The following is a 24,547-nucleotide window of genomic DNA, read 5'->3' on the forward strand; positions in this document are numbered from 1 at the left end:
CTTGCTTCATTCTACAGATCTCAATTGGTTTCATTTAAGCTATGAGTTCTGCTTTTGGAATTAGTAAAAAAAAATACTCATGATTATCCCTTACCTCTGTTTATTAAGTCATCTGTAGATGAATATTCTTAACTATCTTATTACACTAGACCTTAGAATATTTGCACTTTGATAAACACCACATTTTGCTTGAATTTTTGTATTACGTAGTTGAATTCAAAAATATCTGAAACTCTTATAGGAAGAGCAAGGCCACATTGTCCCATCTGGGGAATAAGCATGTGTCTGAAGCTTTGTGGGTCATGGGAGAAGTATGAGAAATTCACGCATGTATGTTTGTTCTGTGATTATTACATACAAATGATGTTTTCAGTTCTAGATCTTTATTTCAACCAAGTACATTGTTTATTTTAATAATATACAAGGTAGTAATGTGTTATATGTACTTGTTTAGAAGTAATATTTAATAATTATTGAAAATGTAGGTGTTTTATTCATATCTCCAATTTATTATTTTTATAGCATTTTGGAATTTGAGCCGTTTCAGTCAGTGATGATGAACTCAGTGTTCTTATGGCATATAGAGTGAAGATTTGCATCTGCTTTTACAGTTTGTTCGTTTGTTAAAAAGGAAAATCAGGGCTGGGGATTTAGCTCAGCGGCAAAGCGCCTGCTTGGCAAGCGCAAGGTCGTGAGTTCGGTTCCTGGTACCAGAGAAAAACCAAAAAAAAAAAAAAAAAGGAAAATCACTCCTGGCACAAATGTGCTTTATTGTCATAAGCCAAAATGCACCTCTAGGACATTATTCAATTCAAAATAAGCCCCTAGAAAGTTATTTTCTAATATGACTGTTATAAACACAAGAATTTTTAAATGATCTTGTGTTTTTATTGATTATTCCATGTAAATAACTCAATAACTCCAGTTGTATAAAGCAAGTACTTCTTGCAGGTCTCGTATCTCATTGGTAAATTTGGCCACATGAATAATAAGTGTGTACAGTGCAAAATACCACATACAAGGATGAAGGGTAGTAAAGTGGAAGAACAATATTCACAACACATAAAGCAAAGAGACACGAATAGATGAAGAATGCCCTTAAATAATTTTAAGAGAACACAAAAGAAATATGATTAAGGATACGAAAAGATCAAAGAACTTGAAGCATACATAGCCAATAAACTCATGGAAAGATGCTAATAATCATAAAATGCAATTTCACATCATGAGATATGCTTCACACTACTAGGTTTGAGAAAAATCCAGAAGTCTGATAGTACTAAAAGAGAAATACATATATATATTACATATACATATCCTACTGTCTGGGCTGGGTGGGGCTGCCATTTCTATAACCTTGGAGTGAGTTAGTTAATTGATAGTCTCTTGCATAGCTGAAAAGGTAAAAGCATTTTGACTGGGCAGCTCTTCTTTGTCTTTAAGGAGTACATTGTGTTTACGCCAAGAAACTTTTTTATGCATTTACAAGTTGACATAGAGGGGGCATTCATTGTACCATTGTTGATAGATACACCCAGTTGTAAAACAGGTACAGATAAGTAAACTGATTTATTCATAGAATTACCTGCTCTCTGGCAAGCAAAAGGGACAAACACTGGAGATCCTAGTTATCCACATAGCTATCAGAACTAACAATTTTTGTTATTCACATAGCTATCAGGACTAACAATTTTTTGAATGAGGAAAGATCTCAAGAATGGCATGTACGTACAGAGCTTTATATAGTTTTAACCATGCATAACGCAATTGCGTATTATTTATCTCTATATACATATACGTATCGGGATAGATAGATAGATAATAAATGTGTGCTACAAAATATAAAATTATGGAAGGAAGGTTCTATAGATCCTGGTAGAGGAGAACAGAAGAGACCTCTGATGGAACAGGTCGGCATGAGGGGTTGACATCTCTGCTAATCAGGGAAACACCTCGTTGACTAAAATGTGTATTTTGCTTCCTGTCTCCACAGCTTGTTTGAAGAAGAGATAATGTCATACGTGCCTCCACACGCCTTACTCCACCCCAGCTACTGTCAGTCCCCGCGTGGCTCCCCTGTGTCCTCACCCCAGAACTCACCAGGTGAGTCTGCTGCTGCCCGTGATGGCCTAAGGAGTGGGCCCCACATCGGTCACCCTGTCCTTCACAGAGACCATGGGGAGCATGGGGTTCATCTTTAGGGCTAGCACAGCTGCTGCTTGTGTGGTGGCCGCCGTCCCTTCAGAGTGCTTGCTGCCATGGGGACTTAATTTGGACAGATAATGAGTTGACAGTAAAAGTTAATAGTAGGATGCACTCAGATATGGACTTTACTTTCATGATGTTATGTAGGAGCAAATACAGCTTGGCAAGTGTTGAGGGACAGAACAGTATGTTAGGTTTTCTGGAGTTAAAAATTCTAGTGGGGAGGCAGGTTGGACAGACAATAACAAAATATCACCATCCGGAAATAAAATGGAATTTGCATAAAATGGAAGGAAAGGCGTTCAGTGTAATGGACTTGGATATTTGTCCTGCGGGATGAACTACCTGCATTAGACTGGAAAATTAAAAGCAGATAAATGGGCAGATAGAACACATATTCATAGGCCTGACTCTTTCTGAAAGAGGTAAATGTGAATTAAGGACTAATGGGGTAAGTGAATGTCCCATTCATGAAGAAGTGGTCGAAGACGAAGCTTAGCAAAGGAGTGTTTTAAGGAAGGTAGAGCTGGGCTGACAGAACAGCAAATACATTTACTCTTACTAACAGGCAACATGTTGTTCACAGTTTAACAGCTACCAGAACTGAGACTATTTCAATAGAAATCCGAACTTCCAATGTGTCCCTGCAAGCTGCTGCGGGTTCTTTGATATGTAACATGTGTCTTCACCTGCGGCTGTGATAACACACGGCATCCTAATTGCATACCCAGACAGGAAGAGATCCATCAGCTTGTTCATATAGTGTAGGTTTATGGGGCATCCGACTGTGATCAAGCACGGAATGTGACCCGTGGCAGAGATGAACAATACCGTCTGCCTTTGAAGCGCTGTGGTGGGGCGGTGAGTCAGCACCGTCTGCGTGGCGCTCTGTGGTTCGTCCCCTGGTGCGGAGGGCTCTGGGAACACGGGTGTGGAACAGTTCTTCCTGCAGGCCAGGCCGGGGTGTTGGGGAGGCGGCTGCCTGAGGCCTGTGACGGGAGACAAGCGAAGGAATTCAGGTTGCGAGTGTCCCAGGACTGTGAGCCCAGGTGGGGGAGGACCGAGGCGGACTCATGAGCTGCACTACCAGGCAGATGTCAGCTCCACTTACCAAGAAGGAAAATGGTGGGTTTAGGAGGGAAGGGGGAGAGGACTGGTTTGGGCCTGCGTTGCTGAGGAATCTTTGGCTGTCAGTTGGAGACTCCCACAGACAGCTGGAAGGACGCTCGTGAAGGGCGGGAGAGGGTGCAGCTAGGAATTCAGTGACAAGTGGCCGGGGAAGCCCGGAAGAGCAGAGAGGGGAAGACCAGACCATGAGGCAAGGAGAGGCGGGGATGTGAGGAGCCTCAGGCTGCAGGTTAGGGCCTGGGTGGAGGAGCTCATGGATGGACGCGAGCTATGGGTCCCAGGATCCGCGTAGGGAAGTCTTTCCTGGGGAGCTGGGTTCCTGGGAGGTGCGGCTCACAGAGCCAGGTGCTCATGGGTCCAGGAAGGGTGGAGTCAGAGCGAGGCTGTTAGCTTTGAAAAGTGTGAAGTCATAAATCACCTTATCCCAAGCAGGGCCAATCAATGCACTAACAGATCATGTGCTACGTGAGGACGACGACCCATTGCAGAGTGACAGACAGCGGAAGGTGGGGCCAGGCCCGCAGAGCGCTTGGTCAGATGTGGAGGGGATGCGCCAGCGCACTGGACAGCAGCTAGGGCGTTTGCACAATTTCAAGACCGTCCAGCCAGGATTCAGAGCACAGCTTTTATAGTCCTGGCAGAGATGGAAGCTGGCGCTCTGCCTCTTTCTCTGGAAGGGCGGGGCTCAGGAAAGGCTTGCAAAGGACAGCCTTGGCTGAAGGAGAGGCGCGAGGGACCGGATTTCAGGGCAGAGTGGAGCTTGTGTCTGTCGGTGGCCGCGGGGTGGCCCCTCCCCACATCTCTTGGTCCCCTTCCCATTTGCAAAAGATCTATCTTCCTTTTTCCTGTTATCTTTTATTTTCTTGTTTCTCCTCTGGGTTTCCTACTTAAGAGAACCCATGTGATATTTAAGCTTGTGTGTCTGACTTATTTCACTTAACATTGTGGTCTCCAGGTGCACCCATTTTCCTACAAATGACTCAAGTGTATCCTTCTTTATGGCAGAGTGGTGCTCCAGTGTGTGTAAATAACAGTTTCTTAAACCCACTGGTCAGTAGATGGACATATGGGCTGCTTCTAAGATTTAGCTATCACGAATTGTGTTGCTCTGAACGTGGGTGTGTATGTGTCACAGTGGTGTGACGTCTCTAACCCTCTTGGGAAGATACCTAGAAGGAGGAACGGAGCAATGTAGGACTTTGCTCATGACAGCCAAGGCTGTCCTTTGCAAGCCTTTCCTGAGCCCCGCCCTTCCAGAGAAAGAGGCAGAACGCCAGCTTCCATCTCTGCCAGGACTATAAAAGCTGTGCTCTGAATCCTGGCTGGACGGTCTTGAAATTGCGCAAACGCCCTAGCTGCTGACCAAGTCCCCATCTTTATGTAGGGTCACAAGTGCACACCAGTTACTGCGTGCTGGTGACCAGACGCATTTTGGGAACCTCAACTACTTAGTGGGCGGCACTTTCCAAAGACACCTGTCCTCCGAGCACATCGAAGCTGGGGCCGTGTCTGCGGTGGTCTTTTCGGGAGGAATCAGCCCAGGCCGTATTCCTGACCCGCACTGGAGGCTGGGACATGCTGCTGGCTTACAGCAGGTGCCGGCTGCAGCTCGTGCCGGGGCGGGACTCACCAGCCTCGTTTTGGCCATGGAGGAATCTTCTGTTTCTTTACATAAAACAGCTTCCTCATCTAGCGGTATTCCTGGAGGTCTTGTAAAAAAGCAACATTTCATTTTTTAAAATTTATTTTTTATTTTTTTATTTTTGGACCCAGGAATCGAACTCAGGACCTCACGCTTGCCAGGCAGGCACTGTGCCGCTGAGCTAGATCCCTGGCCCTGAAACAAAAAAGCAACATTTCAAACAGATTTTTAAAAATAAAGCGATCTGACCCTGTGCTTGTAGCTACAGTTTCACCCTTTTCAGTGGTGTGAGAATGATACTGGGAAGTTATGACCGTCATAAATTTGAATGGTCTCCGTTCAGAATGCCCGGGAACCTGGTGATGTTTCCACACTGTGCCATCCCGGGCACATTCACACGTCTCTCTGGGTACGGAAGAGAGAGGGGCTTCGGAAACTTTGACTCACTGCTTTTTGCAACTGCTAAAGTGCTCACCTAAAATTTGTCAAAATTCTGCAATGTGAAGGTTTATTTTTCTAGCACCATTATCATGCCAATCCCAACCTCAGTTATGCCATATGGTCTACTGTGCCAAAGAGCGGGCCCAGAGGTTTATTTAAGCTGCACATTTCTAGGAATTTAAATTCAATAACACCTAATTCGTCTAATATTTTTGGAGATGTGCTGTCTTATGTGAATTTTCCAGGTAACCAGAGCTGTGACGTTCGGAGCATAAGAATTTGTTTAACCCGCTGTTTGCTGAAGCTCTGAAATACATCCCGCTTCTCCTTGCTTTATGGGCACAGCCGCGTGCATGTTCTGTGGTTCGGGGGAATCGCTGTGCCGGTGAATTGGGTGCAGAGCTGGGAGTGCGTGAGCAGAACGGGACCAGCCGGAAGCTAGCACAGCGCTGGGTCGCACTCCAGAGAAGGAAGCAGGCTCAAAGGGGATGGAAGTCATGAGGTCCTTTCTGAAGGTCTCTGGACAGCAGTACCGCCTGCAGCACGTAGCGGGACTGCTTGAGTGGGATCTACCTGCCCCTCTCTCTCCGCCCAAAGTCTTTGCATCTCATGGGATGTACATCCGGGTCCTCACTCCCACTCTCTCTTTTCTGCCACCTCCCTCTCGTTCTCCCTCTCCTCCCGGTTCTCAGCAGAGGGTTTGTTTTCGGTCGGTTGTCTCCCTTGCCCTCCCTGGTGCAGTCAGGATGTCGGCTCCTGGCATACCTTCCCGTGTTCCCTAGTAATAGGGCCCTTCCTGGCCAAGGTCTGAGAAATCAGCACATCCAGTTGTCTTCAGTAAGTTGCGTGTTCATGAATATCCACAAGCCTGAAAAATGGCCCGAGGCCCTCCCAGTGCTCTCGGAGAGTAAAGAAAGCACACGAAGACTCCGGTGCTCGTGCTTTCCGCCACGGTTTTAATTCCAGGGTACATGGTTTTTGGTTTTGTCCCCTGAAGTTCCAGTGGTGAGTTGTATTTTAGAAAACAGAGCCTCCCAGAAATTACAGGAATGCCTGATGATTTGTTCCTGATCGTTAACCAGGAATTAAAAGAAAAAAAAAATCGCAGGGTTTTGTGTGTACGTGTGTTTTTGAAGTAAACCCAGGAAAAATGGGCGTGCAGGCCATCCCGGGATGGAGGCGTGGGGCAGGATTTGTGTCGGTCAGGCCAAACTCTGAGAGAGCCAGTGCAGAGCCAGTGTCAGTCCTCAAAGCCACCCGCGTTCCCAGGTTCACACCCACGGTGACAAGCTCCCAGACTTCTCAGGAGTTTGAGGCCAGCATTTTTCCAGTGTCTTTTGAGATGGAGTTCCTCCGCTTGGATATGACGCAGTTTTGTAACAGTACATGGAAATAGAATACTGCTCTGTGAAAGTGCTTTTGGTCAACCTAGCAATGACAGAGAGAGAAAGCCCTAGTGTCTGCTGCTGAGGTTTTTTCCCTGACAAAAATTAGCATAACGCCCACCATCCAGGAGGTCAGGTCTTAATGTGATCACTTAGATGTAGCATTGACCTTTGTGTAGCTGATTTCCTTTTGTAAAACGTCAAGATCGTAAAAGTGCTCTCTCTGTAAGAGTGTTATGTCCTAGAACTTCTCGTGAAGTTATGGTTCCCCTGCAATTCCAATGGTCAGTCTTCTAAGAACATTTTTGGTTTCCAAAGTGGAAATAGCATCCTGTCTGTCCTGGACCTGGCAGTAGCACGTGACTTGTTTCAAGAATTTGACTAGAAATCCCATTTGACCCAGCTATTCCCCTTCTAGGTATCCTCCTGAACGAGTTGAAGACATCATATTACAGTGACACATGCACGCCCATGTTTATAGCAGCACAATTCTTAAGAGCTAAATCTGGGAAGCAGCCTATATGTCCATCAACAGATAAATGGGTAAAGAAAATGTGGCATTTATACAGCATGGGGCTCTGCTTTGCCGTAATACGTCACTTGTAGGAAAATGGGTGGATGCACCTGGAGTCCATGTTAAGTGAAATAAACCAGACACTCAAGTTTAAATATCACGTGGTTTCTCTAATACGAGAAACCCAGTGTGAAAATAAAGAGCCAAATAAAAAATAGGTAAAGGTAATAGGAAGTAGGGAGACAGATCTTTCTTTGGTTCCATTTGATCTTCCTTCCTGCGAGGGAATAGTGGTTCTCAGCCACCGCTGCTCGCTGGAATCCTCTGGAAAGCTATAGAGAACGCTTCTGCCAGGGCCACCCCACAGATTCTAATGGATGTGTGACTTCCTGCATGAGCCCAGTATGCGGGCAAGGTGGGGCACCACTGCCTAGGGGTCTCTTCTGCTCCCTAGACCCATTAAGTCTAGTTTATTCATTTTCTTTATGCCATAATTCTCAGCTCTTTAGTTAAAGGATTCATAATTAGCTAGGTGTGGTGGTGCATGCCTGGAATCCCAGCACACAGGGAGGCTGAGGCGGGAGGAGCTCGAGTTCTAGCTCATCCTGGGCAACTGAGCCGCTTAGTGAGACTCTGTCTCAAAATTTTAAAAAAGGGAGCTTGGATTATAGCTTAGTGCAGAGGCCCTGGATTTGATCCCTAGTACCACACACACACACACACACACACACACACACACACACACACACACACATCACAACTCTGTAAACAGACCTCCAGACAGACTGTTGGTCAGTAGCCAGTTTTGTAAAGATCCACTCATAAAATTCCGACACAGTTCCCCCTGTGTTCAGCTCTGTACCTCTGAGCAGAGGTGCCTCTGTGCCAGTAACAATAACATCTACCCCTTGTGCAGGGCTTTGTGCTGCAGACACAAGTGTGCAGTCATCCCCAGCTTGGAGTGCCCGCAGCCGCACCTGCCTGTGTGCCGCGCACTTCCCACACTCCTTCGCCTCAGAGAGACCTGGCACGGGTCCTGAACCTACTGTCACTGCCAAGTGATGGGACAGGAAGTGGCATCTTCCTTTCCTTGGGTGCAGGTGATGATGATGATGGTCATAATAACAACAGCCTCTTCCAGACTTGTGAGGATTTCTCAAGATCCCAGTGTAAAGAGCATCGTCCCTCTTGTGTAACAAGAACTTCTCCGGTCACAGCGCCTGTCTCGGTTGCTAATGTATCGTCCTCAGAGCCCGCTACTCCCTCCTACTTGTCTCTGTGGCCCCTGGGGCGTGGCTCCCACTGTGCATGGCCCTCTGAGCCACCACACTCCACTAGGCAGTCTCCTCGCAGGCTTCAGTTGCTGCAACCGCTCCTACCTGTGCCTCCACCCTCCAGTCTCTCCTTCCCTCTTTCTCACCCTCCATCTGCCCAGCACATTCTGAAAATGATTTCTGCAGTACACCACTGTGTGCTACTCCCACCTCAGGAGCTTCCGTCTGTCCTCTGCTCACATGCAAGCTAGCTAGGCCTTTCAAATCCTCTACTTTGGCTCCAGCCCTCCTGGCCGATTTAATTTCCTATTGACTCCCAGGTTAGTGGGGTCTCCTCAGCCTCCTCCAAACATGCAGGGTGTGCTCATCCGGCTCCCGCAGCCCTGCCCCGGCGGGCGAGACCCTCTCCCATCCACACCGTTTGCTTCCCAGAAGGCCCCCTCCTGGGTCCTCTCTGTCTTTCTCTCTACCCGTGCCACTCACGGTCTCTGCGCCTTTCTGTATCTCCAGTGTTCAGTACAAATACCCAGGAGGCAGAGTGCACGGCCCACTGCCCATGGCTCCCCAGGGACATGCAAGCCGGTTGTAAGAGTCCCCAAATATTAGGTCCATACTCGTAAGTGAAATAAATCAGTCTTGCATGTGTAAGCATCTTATCGTCTCCGTAGTGTAAGAAGCCAAAAGAGTAAATAAAATCTAAAAGGTACAATAGCTATTGTGAAATGGGAAAAAAATGCTCAAAAGGAAAGATTAACTGGAATGGGGGAAAGGAGAAAAGAAGGAAGGGGAAAGGAAAAAATAGATAAATAAATACATATATATATATATACACACACACACATACATATACACACATACGATAGTTACGATAGTTATTCTAATTGCTATTAGCTCAATGAAAGGAAGGGCATATGCCTACACTGCTTGATCGGGCTGGCATGCCCGATCAAGCACAAGCAGATTATATATTGTAATCTGAGCAACGACTTTGAAGATAGCAATATGCAGTGTACTAAACATTGTTACTCTCCTACAATCTTGTTTTGAAATTTTATACCATTGTTTTTATAGTTTATTTTTCTTTTATTTAAAATGAAAAATAAAAAAGAATAAACTGTTAAAAGACTTTCCACTCACTTCCCTGGAAACGTCAAGTTAATATTTTCGTTGAGTTTTAAAAAAAAAATCTGTGAATTTGAATGTAAATATAAGCTATCAAAATGATTACCTTGAGACTGTAATGTTAAGTGAGATAAATCAGACATAACAACCTTAAAAAAAGTCCCCAAATAGTTTTCAAGAGAAAGAAACTTGAAACTTGAAATTTTAACTTGAAATACAGTGTAACTGTTAAATGTTGGTGATTACTTTAAGGTCTTTTAACATGTAGGGCAGACAAAATAGACCTCTAGGCCTGGGTAGAGCCCCAGGGCTGTATTTTGTCTCCCCTGCTTCATGTTTGTATGTCGTCTTGTTTAGGATTTAATTCTCCTCTAATTGTTTAGTGTGTTTTATTTCTGTCTCCCCAGCAAAAATACCCTTGGCAGCAGCTCCACCTGATTCATTGTGGGCGTCTGTTGTTGAACCTACACAGTAGTAGCAATGAGTAATAACCATGATGCAATTCACTTGTGGAATAACTTTTTAATGAATTTGCACAGTGTGTAACGAGCGAGATTGCACAGTGGGTGTTTTCTGGTTGTTTTCATTCTGTTGGGAAATATTTAGTGGAAGCCTCCAGTAGTTTTTGTGACGCCTCTGGGTCCCATTCCCATATCCATCATCAATGTAATGTCCCTCCTGGCTGCCTCGTCACACTGTGACACAAAGCCAGATTTTTCTGTGAAAGAGGAAGAAACCGGCTCACTTTCACACTTTAGTAATAACACTTGGCTATGGAAGGACATGAGCATCTTTAGATAATCTGTAGATACTGTAGCTGGTGCATTAAGAATGTGATAAATGTTAGCATCTGTTCAGGTAAGCGGGTGACATGGGTCTTCTGCAGTTACATTTGAATTCTATATTCATATTAAAATTAGCTGACTGAACTTAGAAGTGTACATAGCTGTGTGTCTGAAATCATGCTTAGTTATAGTGAATATGGAGAAGAAGTTTGTGTGGGGCTGCTTTGGTAAGGATGTAGGGCGCATGACATAAGCACACCCTCCTTGCCCTCTGTCTCCTGAACTTTCACACTGTAACTTCTGCCCCCTGCTGTGACTTCAACAGCACAAGCAGAGAGATTTCATGCTGCGCAGTTACCATTAGACATGAGTAGCTGCTTGACTCACACGTGGGGGACTGAGAAGGGAACTTAGCCCAGAAACACGCGGTTGTCCTTGTAACCATTCACACAAGATCTTTATTCTCAGCCGAAAAGCAGCCAAGAAGACTTCTCCTGAGGCCCTGGCTAAGCTTTTCTGCATGCTGCCACTTGCGGAGGGGGTCGTGCTTGGCCTAAGAGTATCGCCACGGTGCTGTGTTCTGGGGGGCGGGAGGCATGAGCCCCAACACAGCTGCCCTCTTTTTGCTGTCTGCCGCAGGTACTCAGCGTGCCAACGCCCGGGCTCCGGCCCCCTACAAGCGAGATTTTGAAGCCAAACTGAGGAACTTTTACAGGAAGTTAGAGACTAAAGGATATGGACAAGGCCCAGGGAAGTTAAAGTAAGTCAAGAGCGACACAAACCACGTGGCTCGTGATGGTGAAGGTGGCAACTGAGGAAACCGCTTGTGACTTGGGACCACGAGCCTCGGTGGTAGTGGGCGTGATGTTTTAGGCATTTGTAGATGACTGGGTCATGTAAAACACAGTTCTGGACTTCATCACAGAAAAGCTGATTTACTTTCTTGTCCTGTAGAGTAGCTCTCTCCGGGCTTGTGAGACATTGCTCAGATAGAAAGGCGTAGCGATCGGCTCTTTTTTTTCTGTGAAGGCAACTTCACTTGTCAACAGAACGAGTCATGAATATTGTTTCTGCCCTTCACCCACCTCTCTTTCAGAGGGGTTCACACTACTTCCCCTCCCCCTCCCCCTGCTTCGTCCCATCCTGTGTCCTCCCCGGAGCTCATTCTGCCACCTGCGGAGGAGGGAGAGTCCGCACCAGAAAGCCACCGTGCCCCTGGCCCAGCCCCTCCTCTCCTGTCCACTGCCAGCCGAGGGCACGCTGGTGTCCGTGGAAGGGTGGCTTTGTCCTTGTCACTAGTCGATTATTCGGCCAGAGGCACCCTTCATTTCTATCTGTCCTTTACAGAATCTCAAGATGCTCTTCATTTAAAATTAAGTTAAGCACCATCGGACAGGCTTTTGTTATTGTTGTTCTGGTTTGGTTTTTGCTTCGGAGAACGCAGGCTTTTCTTCTCTCCCTGTTTCCTGGTTCTCAGTCTCTTCCTAGGTACTTAGTAACTGAAATCCTTGCCTAGGTGCACTCAGGATGAAAGCATTATGTCATCAGGCTGTTATCCCCTCAGTAAACAGAAGTTGTGTGGGGTGTGTGTGTGTGTGTGTGTGCATGTGTGTGTGTGTGGTTTTATGATATTGCCTTCTGGGAGAATTGATTTGGCCACTTGGAAAGGACTCGGGTGTGTCCAGGGTGGGGTGGGTGCTCTGTTTACCTGTGACTCTGTTACGTAACTCTTGCTAATGCTGTTGAGAGTTGAAGACAATGTGTACTGCAGACAGCGTGGATGTGAAGTAACTCACTTCTCACCTAGTTAATTGTTGTAAACAGAAATTAAATGGCAGGTGCCCCGAGTTCTGGAGAGATAAGGATCAGAAAATAATCTGCATTTTTTCAAATTGTCTTTTTATGGCCAGATTAATTATCCGAAGAGATCACTTGCTGGAAGATGCTTTTAATCAGATCATGGGCTACTCCAGAAAAGACCTGCAGAGGAATAAGCTGTATGTCACTTTCGTCGGGGAGGAAGGGTGAGTAGAACAGAGAAGAGGCCGGGACGCAGGCTGCGGCCTTGGGCGGATGTTTCTCCACGTCGCTGCGGTTGCCTGAAACAGGAAATCCTTCTGGCAGGAAGTGCTGTTCTCATAAGCTTGAACATGTTGGCTTTTGTTTCTTCTCCGTAATGCTTCCGCTGGTTTTTAGATCATCTGACCTAGAGATTCTGGGGTTAAACTTGTAACAGAAATCATTTTTGGAGGGCAGAAGTCTTGTTTGGTTTCTTCTCTCTGCATTTCTCTTCAAGGAAAAAAATGGGGCTTCAAGGGACAAAAACCGAGGGATTGCATCTGAACATCTGGGGTCTCCTTTGCTGCCCTGGGTCCCCTGTTAGAGAAGTTCCGCTTCAGGAAAGGCTTAGAGCCCTGCTGCTGTTCCCCCAGGAGGCTTCTGCAGCAGTGGCCCTGGGTGGTGGCCCTTATTCCTCTACGCCAAGTGTTTCTCTTGCCTTGGGAGGTGTGCAGGTGCCAAGGGAACAACAACCAACATAGCTTCCTACCAGGTGACGGCTTCCGACCAGGCCGCCCTTCGCGACTCTCCCCTGCGCGCACATCTGGAAGGGTTAAGAAAAGAAGGGGCCAAGACTCCCACTCAGTGTCTGCTCTACCTGTGCCTGGTAGACAGCAAGGCTGGTGCAGATCACCTCACACGGATCGCTCCTGTCCCTCCGGGGGCCTCCCTCCTCCCCTGGGGCTGTCTCACTGCCTTCCTTGTCACCTGCAGCTATGACGTAGAAGTTAAAAAGTACCCTCTGAGCTGTCTGAATGCTGGCAGTGTTCTCTCTGATTTTGTTGGTTAGCATCGTTTGAGGGCCACCCCGTTCGTATCCGGGAATAAAGAAGATTGTTGAATCGTAGTCATAACATCCAACCCACAGACCCCCTCAGCGTATGGTGGATGACATGGAGACACTGAGGTATGAAGTGACTTCCTGTTTAAGGAGCTAGGGAAGAGCAAAATCAGGACTCAACCCCAGGCCCTTTGTCTCTGCATCCAGTGCTCTTGGGCCAGGACCAAGAAGAAGGCTGAAGTCCTGAGCGGTGGCCTTTATGGAGTTTTTCTTGTCCCACTGGACCATTTTGCCATCCAAGCAAATGACTGGTAACTGTCTGCCAGCCATGAATAAAGGAAAATGCTCATGAAGTAACAGGGTTTGGGCAGAGGCCTGCCTGGTGCCTGAGCCTTTCATTCCGATATGCACAAATGGACTTCCGGCTGGTGTTAACCTAATGATGCAGGTGCACCATTAGGGAAGCAAGACAGATGTTGCTAGTCTTGCCCAGGTGTACCTGGGACTCCAGGCATTTCCTTACAGAACCAGTCTGGTGTGGCTGAGGATCCTTCCCTCCCCCAGGACTCCAGTTGCTTCCTTCACTGTTAGACCTTGGACTGTTCGGGGGGGTTTTGTTTTCTTGTACTGTCTTTTTTTGAAACAAGATCTCATTATGTTGCCCTGGATGTCTTTGAACTTCTGGGCTCAAGTGATCCTCCTGCCTCAGCCTCCTCAGGAACTGGAACCACAGGCACGCATGATTGTGCCCAGCCCAGTTTGTTGAGATCTCAGAGGCAGAGGGAAGTGTTCTGAGTAGAGCAGATGGTTCGTAGGTGTGGCCTTCCTCATGCCATTTCCTCTGTTATGGACTGAGGCGATCAGTTCCCAGGAAGGGGCCAGACTGAGTGGAGCTGGTTCCTCTGTGTTCGATTCCTTCTGATATCCGGAACTCCTGGCCACCATCACCTGTACTTGCTGTGGCCCCAGGTGCGACCTCGGTTATCAGGAGTCATCTCTTACTCTCTCTCCTCTGGATGGCTTATTGAGGCTGGATTTCTGGGCTCTTGGCTTAATCATTCCATCATGATATATACAGATAATTAGATGTTGACATTATCTTGCTGTTGAGGTATTGAGAATACATTTACTGCTTAGAAAGATCACAACTGTACTCCTGCTGGACCTTAGAACTGCGTAAAATGAAGGGGCTTTCGAAGCCTTTCCAGCTTTTCAAACACATTGACTGTATCACGTGAAACGGTCAGAACATCTCTATCTGGACTGTAATAACTAACCAAAGTAAAAAGCTACCCAGATCTTTTCACTGAGCTACAGAAATAGAAGAGTTATGTTACTTTGCTTTCCCCAACTTTAACGCCCACCAAAGGTATCATTTTGTAAGTTTTTCATGTCTAGGTCTAGCAGTGGGTATTTAAAAACATAGGTATCTGCTGTTCAAGGCTTGGTTTCTAACGAATGAGAAGCCCAGGGGTGGAGAGATGGCTGATTCTAGGACTGTGGTGGGGCCAAGCAAGACAGAGCCTGAAACTCCTCGCAGCATCTGCCGGAAAGTACAGAGGCTCTCCGAAAACGTGGCGCGATGGAGGCTGCCGTAAGGTCACAGGAGCCACCCGAAGGAGCTCCCGATTGCCGGAGCCAGGCTCAGCTGAGCAGCGAAACACATAAAGTAGTATTGGGTTTTAACCCCCAGTGTGAAGTACGTATCCATGCTGATTAAGCACATGAATGAACACAGTTCAAGCTCAGTCTGACCCCTGCATCTTAGGTGTGGGCTGCACACAGTGATTTTCTTCCAAGTGGTGCCGTGTGGAAAAGCGGGAGGAAGGAAGCTTGCAGTAGAGAAAACTGGCAGACGCCGTCTCCGTCAGGCAGTCAAGGTTAGCGTCAACAGTCCCAAGCCGTGTTGGTAGACTATACCCTTCAGCTCCCGGATGAAAACACCGGGAGCCCCCGTGTCTCCTCCCCACACCCCTCACCTCAGTCCAGCCGCAGGGAAAGCATCAGGGAGTCCCATCTGGGCATGGTGGGAAGCACCTTACTCGTAAAACTGTCCGGGTCATCCACACCAGGGGAATCTGGGAATTGGACAGTCAGGAAGAGACATGATAATTAAATGTAATGCACTGCTTGGGACCCTGGAACAGAAAAGGGGTGTTAGCTGAAAGCTAAGGAAATCTGGGTAAAGTGTGCATTTTCAGTAGTAATAATGGATTAATATGAGTTCATTAATTTTGCTACCACCTTTTCCCACTGTGCCATATGTGAATTGTCCCAAGAACCAACGGGACAAGTTTTATAAAAGCTTAGTCACCAGAGGACCGAACATGAGGAAGTTGGAGCCCAAGGTCTGAAATCCACTTCATGAGAACAGGGTTTAGGGGTGTTTGTGGGATCAAGAAACAGGCCGTCTGAAGCGAGGGGAGAGGTCACTGCAGGCCGGGAGAGGTCAGGTTATTGGTGTGTCTGTAGGGGTGTGGCCCAGTTCCATGGCTGGTTAGAAGCTGTGGTCAGAAAATGGCGGCATTAGCACCGTGTGAAGGTAGAGTTTTGGCCTTCTGAGGTCACCAGGTTGCCCATGGGGCACTCACACAGGGCCCAGTGAAGGGCCAGTTTGAGATGGACAATAGTGGCCTCCGGATTCCTGACAACAACTTGGGCGACTATACCTACCTACCTCAGAGGTATTACCTGTAGCAAAGATAATGCGAGTGTACCCCGCAGCTACCTGACTTCTGAAAATGGTGACAAAAGCAAATCTTTAAAAGTGAAGCTAGGGGGTTTATCCCAGGCTTTCAATTATAACAAAAGTTCTAATGTGAGATATTAATAAAAGGGAAATTGAACGTAGGGTGTACCAGAACTCTGTATACTATCTTTGCACCTTTTCTGTAAATTTAAACTATCCTAAAATGGTTTATTAAGAGAAAAATATATCAAATAGGGAGACTTAAGGACTGCTTCCCTGAGGGATGTTTCTTATTGCCCCGGGGGCTGCCCCTGAACTTTTGGTTGTGTAGAAACCTCTGTCATTACATGAGGTGAGGACAGTAAGAAGCCCATAGAGTTAATTCTGTGCAGAGTCCAAACCAGCGGGGATATTGATGTAGAGAATATTGTCTGTGTCAACTCTACTATCGACAAGGGATTAATATTGTAATTTTTATTGATACCATCTCAATGACAGATTTTCTATCATCACACCGTAGGTATTTCTTTACAATAAACTAGCTGAAGCATAAGGAAAAGGGGATTTACTCTGATGAATGATACATTTATTTGCATTCCAAAGCAGTGTGAGTTTGCAGATTCAGAAAGACGTCAGCTCTGCTTAAGCTATTTCTTTGCCTAGATCTGAACCATGAGGCATAGGCGGTTCCTAAAATAAAAAGAGAGACCTGTTGGGAAATTTTAGTCAGAAATTTACAGGGTGGCTACAGATTAATATTGGAGACACCTCTCTTCAATCACAAAAATATAAAGCTCATCTGGAAGTCTATGGAGGCAAATGTGTAGTCTTAGTTGACAGCTGTTATTTCTCACTGAAATCATATTTTGTGTTACGCTTGGCCTTGTACAAAGATGGTTTTCACCCACTGTCTTGTGATCAGTGGTTTAATTTGGTGAGAGCTGGGAGTTTTGCCCTAGTCGTGAAGTCATTAAAATTTCCACCCCGGTGAATTTGGTTATCTGACCTTATACAAGTGGTGTGGGGGGCAGTCAGTGGCTCGGCTGAGAACAGAGTCACTGAGGTTGAAGGTTTTGAGAAACTGCACAAAATGCTGGCCTAGTCCTATCAGGCTTCAGTCTGCCTGGAGGTTGTTTCTCTAGGGAAGGGAGAGATAAAATACTAGGTATTTTCCTGTGTTATTGTTTTGGTGAATTAAAAGTCCTAGCAATGAAAGTTTGATTGATGTCAAGTTAGCCAGGTAGAGTTTGGTGCTCCGGTAAGGCATCCAGGACCATTAACTTCTTAGACTCCAAACAGTAAGGAAGTAATAGCCTGGCTCAAGGGAGGATGTTATACTCACTCTGCCTCTCTTTTCTCCATGGCCTGGCCTGTAAAAGGTACCTTTGTTTAAGGGAGAATGAGCTCAGTGTGCAAGAGGTTCATCAGCATGACACCAGTCACCTGCCTTTCAAAGCAGCAGTGAGAAGAGGGGGAGAGGTGCGCAGACAGTTTTGGGTGGGGATGTGAAGCCTCTTTAACATCTTCCTGTCCCTGCTTTCTGCAGTTCTTTCCTGAGCCAGGCAAATGGAAGCAACCAGGGCCGGCTTGAAACAGTCTGCCTCTTCTCTGCTGCTAGCACAACCAGTGGTCCTCACGTGACTGCACATGGCTTCTCTAGAAGCTGTAGGGTCCCGAGCTTGACCACTGATTTCTCAGAAACCCACAAAGCTTCAAGTTGAACTTACGATGCTGCTTGTTTTCTAGCAAAAAGAGACATACGGAGGCTAACCGAATAACCCACACTTTGCAAAAGAAGGTGCTTCTGGTTCTGGCTGTGGACTGGAAGCGCCAAGTGCCGCTCTGCCTGTCATATCGGAATCCCGTACTCCCTCCTGGGCCTGCCTGAGTGGCTTGGTGAGATACCTGCTGCTACAGACGCTCGCAGGTGAATCCAAAGGCCTAGAGGCCGCGTGGGCCAGGGCCAGCCCGCAGGAAATGACGGTGTGTCTTCCTGTGACTGTCTCCCTCCCTGTGTGTGTCCTTCCTGCAGGCCCTTTGTTTGCAGCCATTCTTAGTTGAAAATAAGGAATGGGACAGTAAAAATTCACTGTCTTAACAGATATCCGTTGCCGCTGACAACACTGGGCCAGCGGGCTGCCAGCCTAGTGACTGTGCAGTGTTTGCGAGGCTTGGTCTGCACTTGGGGCTCAGAACAGCTGGCGCCCCGAGGTCTGCCGGTCCTCAGAGCGGCCCGCCCCCCACGCAGCTGTCCTGTGGCTACACCCGCTGTCCAGAGTTTCTGCATTTCCGCCCTAAGCCTTTAGCTGGGGAACCAACCGAACTGGCAGAACAGGAATGGAATCAACGATCCCTGTGATATGAGTCATATTAACTATTTATATGGAAGAGGTTGCTAAGGCATTACAGGAACCGCGTGCACAGAGCGCCCTGCTGCAACATGTTTTATTAAATTTGCTAGACTTGTGATAGAGACGTTGGAATTGTAACTATGATAGATACATGCTCTCCCGTAGGTGGTCTTGAATTTCAGATCATAATCAAAGCAGTCTAAAGTCTGCCTTGGCTTTAGAGAAACTCCTTCCACGCATGTAGAGTTAACAACAGCCCACACAAACCTGACCGGGTTAAGATCCATTTCCTCCTGGAGGAGCTATCACTTTGTTCTCTCTTGCCAGGGAAGTCACTATTCAGTTTAACTCCTCGGGGAAAATTTGCCTTATCATCCATCATATTCTTCTGTTATCACAGAGAAAGAACCAGTTCGTGAGGTCTTCGTTGTTCTAACAAAGTGGACCGTGTCAGAAGATGTTACACAGTGAACTTCCTAAACATGATTCTCCTGTGTGATTTCTGTTTTCAACTTGAGTTGTCTCTTAGGGATGGACACGGCCTGTTTATGTCGCTTGGCCAGCGTACAGTCTCACAGCAAACTTCATACAGTGTATTCACTCTGCTGGATGCCAAGGAGCCCCATAACAAGGCTGGTCTCCTCTGGGGAGCACTGGAGAGCCCTTGCCCTCGATACCTCAGCTCGGCATTGAGCGCCTGCATGAATCAGGCCGGGGGCCTGGGCTGGGAAGGTGAGCAAGGCCTGGTGCTGTTCTGCCTGCGGTCGCAACCTGGGCACCGGGGCAGGCACACGAGGATCATGGCGGTGCACTGTGCTCTACACGGGGGGATACGAACCCTCAGAGGTAAACCCAGAGCCACAGTCAAGCCTATTTGACTTATACTAGTTGTCTGTAAGAAAACCTCTGCGTCTTTTGGTGAAGTATGGCGGCCTTGGGCATCTCTGCAAAGCCCCAGCCTGGCAGCAAACAGATGCACCGTGGGCGTCCTAGGCCTGGGGGCTTTGGCCAGTCCGTGAGGTTGCTGCCCCCTAGGACACTGTGGCCACTGCGTGTTTCCTGGAAGGCTCTGCACTCAGGAAGAGGATTTGCAGAGAGCTGGACTGTTCAGTAAAGTAGCATTGCCCCTACTTTCTTTCAATCTTTCTATTAGTGTGTTCGCAGTCCACCCTGAATGTGTCTGTCCTGGGGTGTGGGTACATGTGTCCTTTCCTGATCCTCCTCCTCTCCCTCCGCCTCCCGTTGCCCGCACCCAGCCCTTGGCAGCGTCTTTCTGTGAACGTTTCAGGCTCTGCCCGCCTCGTCTGAGGTTCCCTTCCGCCTCTGCCACCCTGGCAGGAAAACAGGCAGCGACAGCACATGGCAGGGGACAGCTGCACCCAGTAAAACCCTATTTACCAACCGAGGGGGTGGGGCACATTGGCCCGCAGGCCAGAATTTGCCAGCTGTGCTGTGTGAGCAGTATGGCTTCAGTCTCGACAAACATTTAAGATTTAGTGAGGGACCGGCAGGAAGGAGCAACGGATGGCAAGCTCTGGGTCAGGCGTCTCAGTCGACTCGCTGAGTGACGTCCTCCGGCCTCAGTGTCCTGTGTGAAGCAAAGGGGCCGCGCTGGGTTGGAGAAGCCTTTGGCCGTTGCCATTCTTGCTCTACAGCAAGACTCAGTGACACGTAGCGAGGAGCGGTATGCAGCCGGCGCTAGCCTTTGCCCGTCTGTCTCTAGTAAAGCTACTGCAGACGGGATGAGGAGTCCAAGATGAAAGCCCCATAAATCAAAGGTCTGAGGCTTTAGTTCGAGACAGGCTCACGGTGAGTCACTGGAGTAAGGTGGCTTCCCCACACGTGGGGAATTTAACCCGTGTGGGCAGGGGAAAGCAGGCAGGAGTCTGGAGCAGACAGCCGCTCTCAGCTCTGTGCTGAGGCCACAGGCCCAGGGCTGGGTCAGCCTTAGATCTCCCAGGGTGGCCCGGGGGTTCCCACCCCTGCCTGAGAGAAGCTGGACGGGAGCAGAAAAGACCAGGAGTGGGGTCACGCATACAGCTAGACTTAGAGTTCCTCTAGGAAGTGGCTGTTTGCAAACTGTCCTGTCTTGAAGATCTAGTTAGCGTTGTGCCCGATGCAGAGTCTGCGCTCAGATGTTTGTTGGAAGAAAGATTCTGAGTATGTGAGGAACGCTCCAGTGGGAGAACTGCTCTGCTTGCCCTTGGTAGCTGTGGCTCCAGACCAGGGCCAGTGGGGAAGCCAGAGGGAGCATTCGCCAGCCTCAGGACAGTGTCCCTCCTGGTCTGCCTGTTAGCTATGCTCTGTTTGGTGGTCTGGGCTGGGCCCACCGCGTCACTGCAGGCCCTGTGGTCCAGAGTTTGCTGTACGAATGCTTCCTGACACGTAGGTTTCCTGCAGTGCGCTGTGGGTGTGGATGTGAGCCCTGATGCCACGGTGATGTGCAGAGCGGCGCAAGCCGCCACGAAGCCCGATGGCTTGGCTTTACCGCGCCCGCATTTCTCTTCCTGTGTACTAAAAAAAATAGTGTTAGCGCATTAAAACTGCATAAATATTGTGCAAGACAAGGTTATGTTGAAAAAACAAATCTGGAGGTGATTTGATGGAAGATACTAAGTAAATAACAGAATGTGTGTATTCAGATAGGGCAAACACGGAGACGTGGCTGTGTGCGTAATGGGCGCCTGGACTGTGTGAGTCCAATTCTGTTCTCAAGGAAGCAGATAAAGGCCACTTGGGTTTTGCTTGCTGGTGTCCCAGCTCGCGTCCGCCTAGAATAGGATCCTTTCAACTCACATCATCACTGGGAAAGATCAGGTGATTTCCTTTTCATTTAGAAATGCACTGATACCCACTGAATAACGGGGAGGAGAGAGGAGGGAGGGGAAAGACGGAGGGAGGGGAGGGGAGGAGGAGAGGCTTCCACCATCCTTATCCCAACTTACAGTTGGCTTCACCCTGCCGTGGCCTTCCCCGCTGCCTTTGAATCTCTGCGCGCTCTTTAGCATGGGGTAGGTGTCTTTCATAGTTTCCATCTTACATTCAACACATCAAACTGCTTGGTCGCAGACTCCTCTTCGCTGCCGTTCTCGCTCTCGGCCTTGCTGGCACTTGTCATTCCTCATACCTGACATGCTCTTCCCTTCGGCTTCACCTTGACCCTGAAGCCCTCGTGAGGAAAGTGGAATTCACAGCATAGTTCAGGCGCTAGGCTTCCGGCCTCTTCCCCAAGTACGTTCTGTAGAAAACTTTCCGATGCCCGTGCTCATTGTCTGCAACCTTCTGTGATGTTTCGTGGTGTGAAACGTTCACTCATCTCCTGCCCTCCTCTCTTCTGCCTCTGATCTCCGGAGGGACCCTGGGATCCACAGTCTCCTCTCTCCCGTTCCTGGAAGTTTCTTTCTTCCCTCACTGAGAAAGTCTCCAGAAACCCGAGGAAGACAGCACGTCCTCGATCTGTATGTGGCTGGTTCCCGCCGCTTCCTCTGGGAACGCTCTTTCCCCGTACCCTCACCTCCGATATTTAAAAGCTTTATCTCTTGTGTGTATTCATTCAGAGTGCCCTTTGCCAGTCTTGGGCATTATATGATGTGTAGCTTATTTTTGGATGCACTGGATATAAGTGCAGTTCACTGTGCTGGCTTAAGACACAGTGAACTCAGGAATTTGCTCAGTTTATTTTGTGTAGCCCTAATATATAAACAATTCTCTCGTAATCAGTATGCTAGAGAAAGATGGACTCAGGAGAAAATATTCCTAATATTGAGGAAAGAAACAAAAGCTGACTATTACTTCATGTTTTTGTTTTTAACAGGCTAGATTACAGTGGGCCTTCCAGAGAGTTTTTCTTCCTGGTGTCCAGAGAGCTCTTTAACCCCTACTATGGCTTATTTGAGTACTCAGCCAACGACACATACACAGTACAGATTAGCCCCATGTCTGCCTTTGTGGACAATCACCATGAATGGTAAGAGTTCCCCCAACTGCTGGTCTTCGTTGGATCTCTGTGACATTTGTTTGCTTTTAATAGAAGTGCACATTTAGCATCGTTTTGCCTGGAGAAGATGATTATTAGTTAAATACCGCATTTGACTGTAATTTTTGTTGTCAAGCTGAAATAGATGGGCAGTCTCCAGGCTGGGAACGGATAGTGTTACAGGAGATCAGTTTTGACTGAGCTGGGTAGAAGTCAAAAGCTTTTTCCCAAGCTATAGATGATTTCAGGTTCCTGGCCAGAGCCCTAAAAGCCTCTGTGCACCCTGGGTGTCTGAGCACTGAGCTGATGGGAGGAAACGAGCCTGACCCCACCACCCGGCAGTTCCAGCAGTGGTCCTTGGGGAGGTGCTTGGCCCTGGGGTTCGAGGGAGCCGGCAGCTGGAGCACTGGCAAGGGGTGGCCAGGGATGGGTGGGCAGGGTCAGTGACCCATCGGGGCTGGTGGTCAGCACAGGAGCTTAGTGTCGCCTGAAATGCCCACTCTGCAGAGGAGCCTCTCCAAGTGCATGACCAGGGCTTGCCTGTTCCCAAACCATCACACAAAGCCATCAAGGAGAACTGACTGAGGAGTCCCGTCCGGAGTGTTTATTCTGGGAATCCGCAGTTGTGCTCTGTGCATCTTTTTTAAATCCTTGAATGTGTAGACTGTAAATGTTTGCACAGCCCCTATCAAGGGGTTCCCGTTCATTGTGGCTGATAGTAACCAAGAAAGGACGTGCCGGGGCTCCTCTGGGAAGCTTCCTGAGTCAGGAGGGCCACATGGCTGGGCGGAAGGCCTTAGCTCTGGAGTGCACCCTGCATGCCTGCTTCCAGTTCCTGCCGTTCCGAGTCCACCTTGCTCCGGCTCTGACAGTTGTGCTAACAGAAGTGACACAGAGAGGATCAAAGCTGCCGGGCGTTAACTTCAAAACAGCAGCCTGACTAAAATTATAAACCGACAGAGTGAGTCCCAGGGTGTGTTTAAACTTTTGGAAGGATCCCACCTTGAGAGAGCTGGAAGCTTGCATGGTTTTCACAGAGAGAAAGCAAGTGCGCATACATCTGAGACAGCACAGAGACGCGGAATGAAGTTTCTGAGTTGATTCAGAATGGAATTGAACGTTGACATTTTGCAGAACAGAATGTCCCACGAGGAAACTCCCCCAAATGCCCACCGCATGATTCTTGCATAGTGATGCTTACCATCAGAAGTTGGGTCGGAAACCTTCTCTGCAGTGGGGCTTTTCTCAAAAGGGAATGACAAGTGTGTCCTAGAAAAGCCCAGCCAGTGCTCACACATGCTGATTTGAAGGGGACAGCACCCTCCCTGCCACTCCAGTCTCTTCCTGTCAGTGTCTTGTGAAGGGAGCTTGGGGAAATGTCATCCAAATGCTCATGGGGGACTCATGTCATCAGATGCGGGTGCCACATGGTGATGGGGACACAGGTCAAGGTGGAGCTGTGTCTCATCCGGGAGACATTTCTTCAGCAGGCAAATGTAAATTATGGGCTAATGAAGACACAACCTACAGTGCACACACATGCCCAGGACCTAATCGGCAGTTCATCTTGGACAAACAGATGGTTAGAGCTGGGGCCATTCTAGAGAGCAAACAGATCCGTTTAGAAACTGCTCTGACATGTACACTGTCTTGTGTTTTCTTTTGTAGGTTCCGGTTCAGTGGTCGGATCCTTGGTCTTGCACTAATACACCAGTATTTGTTGGATGCCTTCTTTACACGGCCCTTTTATAAGGCTCTTCTCAGAATGTAAGAATATTTTTTATGACTCCTGTAATTAACATGTGAAAATGCAGTGTTTAAACTGTGCATGTGACACCTGTAGTCCCAGCACTATGGAACGCTGAGGCAGGAGGATTGCAAGTTCAAGCCCAGCCTGGACAATTTAGCAATGTAGCGAGACCATGTCTCAAAATTTAATAAATAAATAAATGAGCTGAGGATATAGCTTGCCATGAAGGACTGGGTTCAGTCTCCAGGACCACAAAACAAAAATGTTTATTAAGAAGAGTCTTTACTCTTCTGTCAGAGTTTCCCACTGATCATTGTTGGGGATGTATTGCTATTAAACTAAGTAGTGGGTTTGATTTTGGAAAGTAGCAGTTTCAAATATGGTTCCTGGTTCCTTCCCTGCTTCTGACCCTTTAGTCCTGTCCACCCACCAAAGTGCTTTGCTCT

At 47.9% G+C, this 24,547-nt stretch overlaps 1 protein-coding gene across 1 annotated transcript in view; it reads left to right on the forward strand.

Moving 5' to 3' along the window:
- Hecw2 (HECT, C2 and WW domain containing E3 ubiquitin protein ligase 2) overlaps positions 1-24,547 on the forward strand; it is a gene marked incomplete at its 5' end in the record, with an annotated part of 193,309 nt that overhangs the window by 141,242 nt on the left and 27,520 nt on the right. The window contains 5 exon segments of the mRNA XM_013512122.1: positions 1,994-2,103; positions 11,136-11,256; positions 12,407-12,520; positions 22,190-22,342; positions 24,020-24,118. Coding sequence (XP_013367576.1) covers positions 1,994-2,103; positions 11,136-11,256; positions 12,407-12,520; positions 22,190-22,342; positions 24,020-24,118 — 597 coding nt within the window.

The sequence above is a fragment of the Chinchilla lanigera genome, unplaced genomic scaffold (genome assembly GCF_000276665.1).
Source record: "Chinchilla lanigera isolate Chin_1 unplaced genomic scaffold, ChiLan1.0 scaffold00002, whole genome shotgun sequence".
Lineage (NCBI taxonomy): Eukaryota > Metazoa > Chordata > Mammalia > Rodentia > Chinchillidae > Chinchilla > Chinchilla lanigera.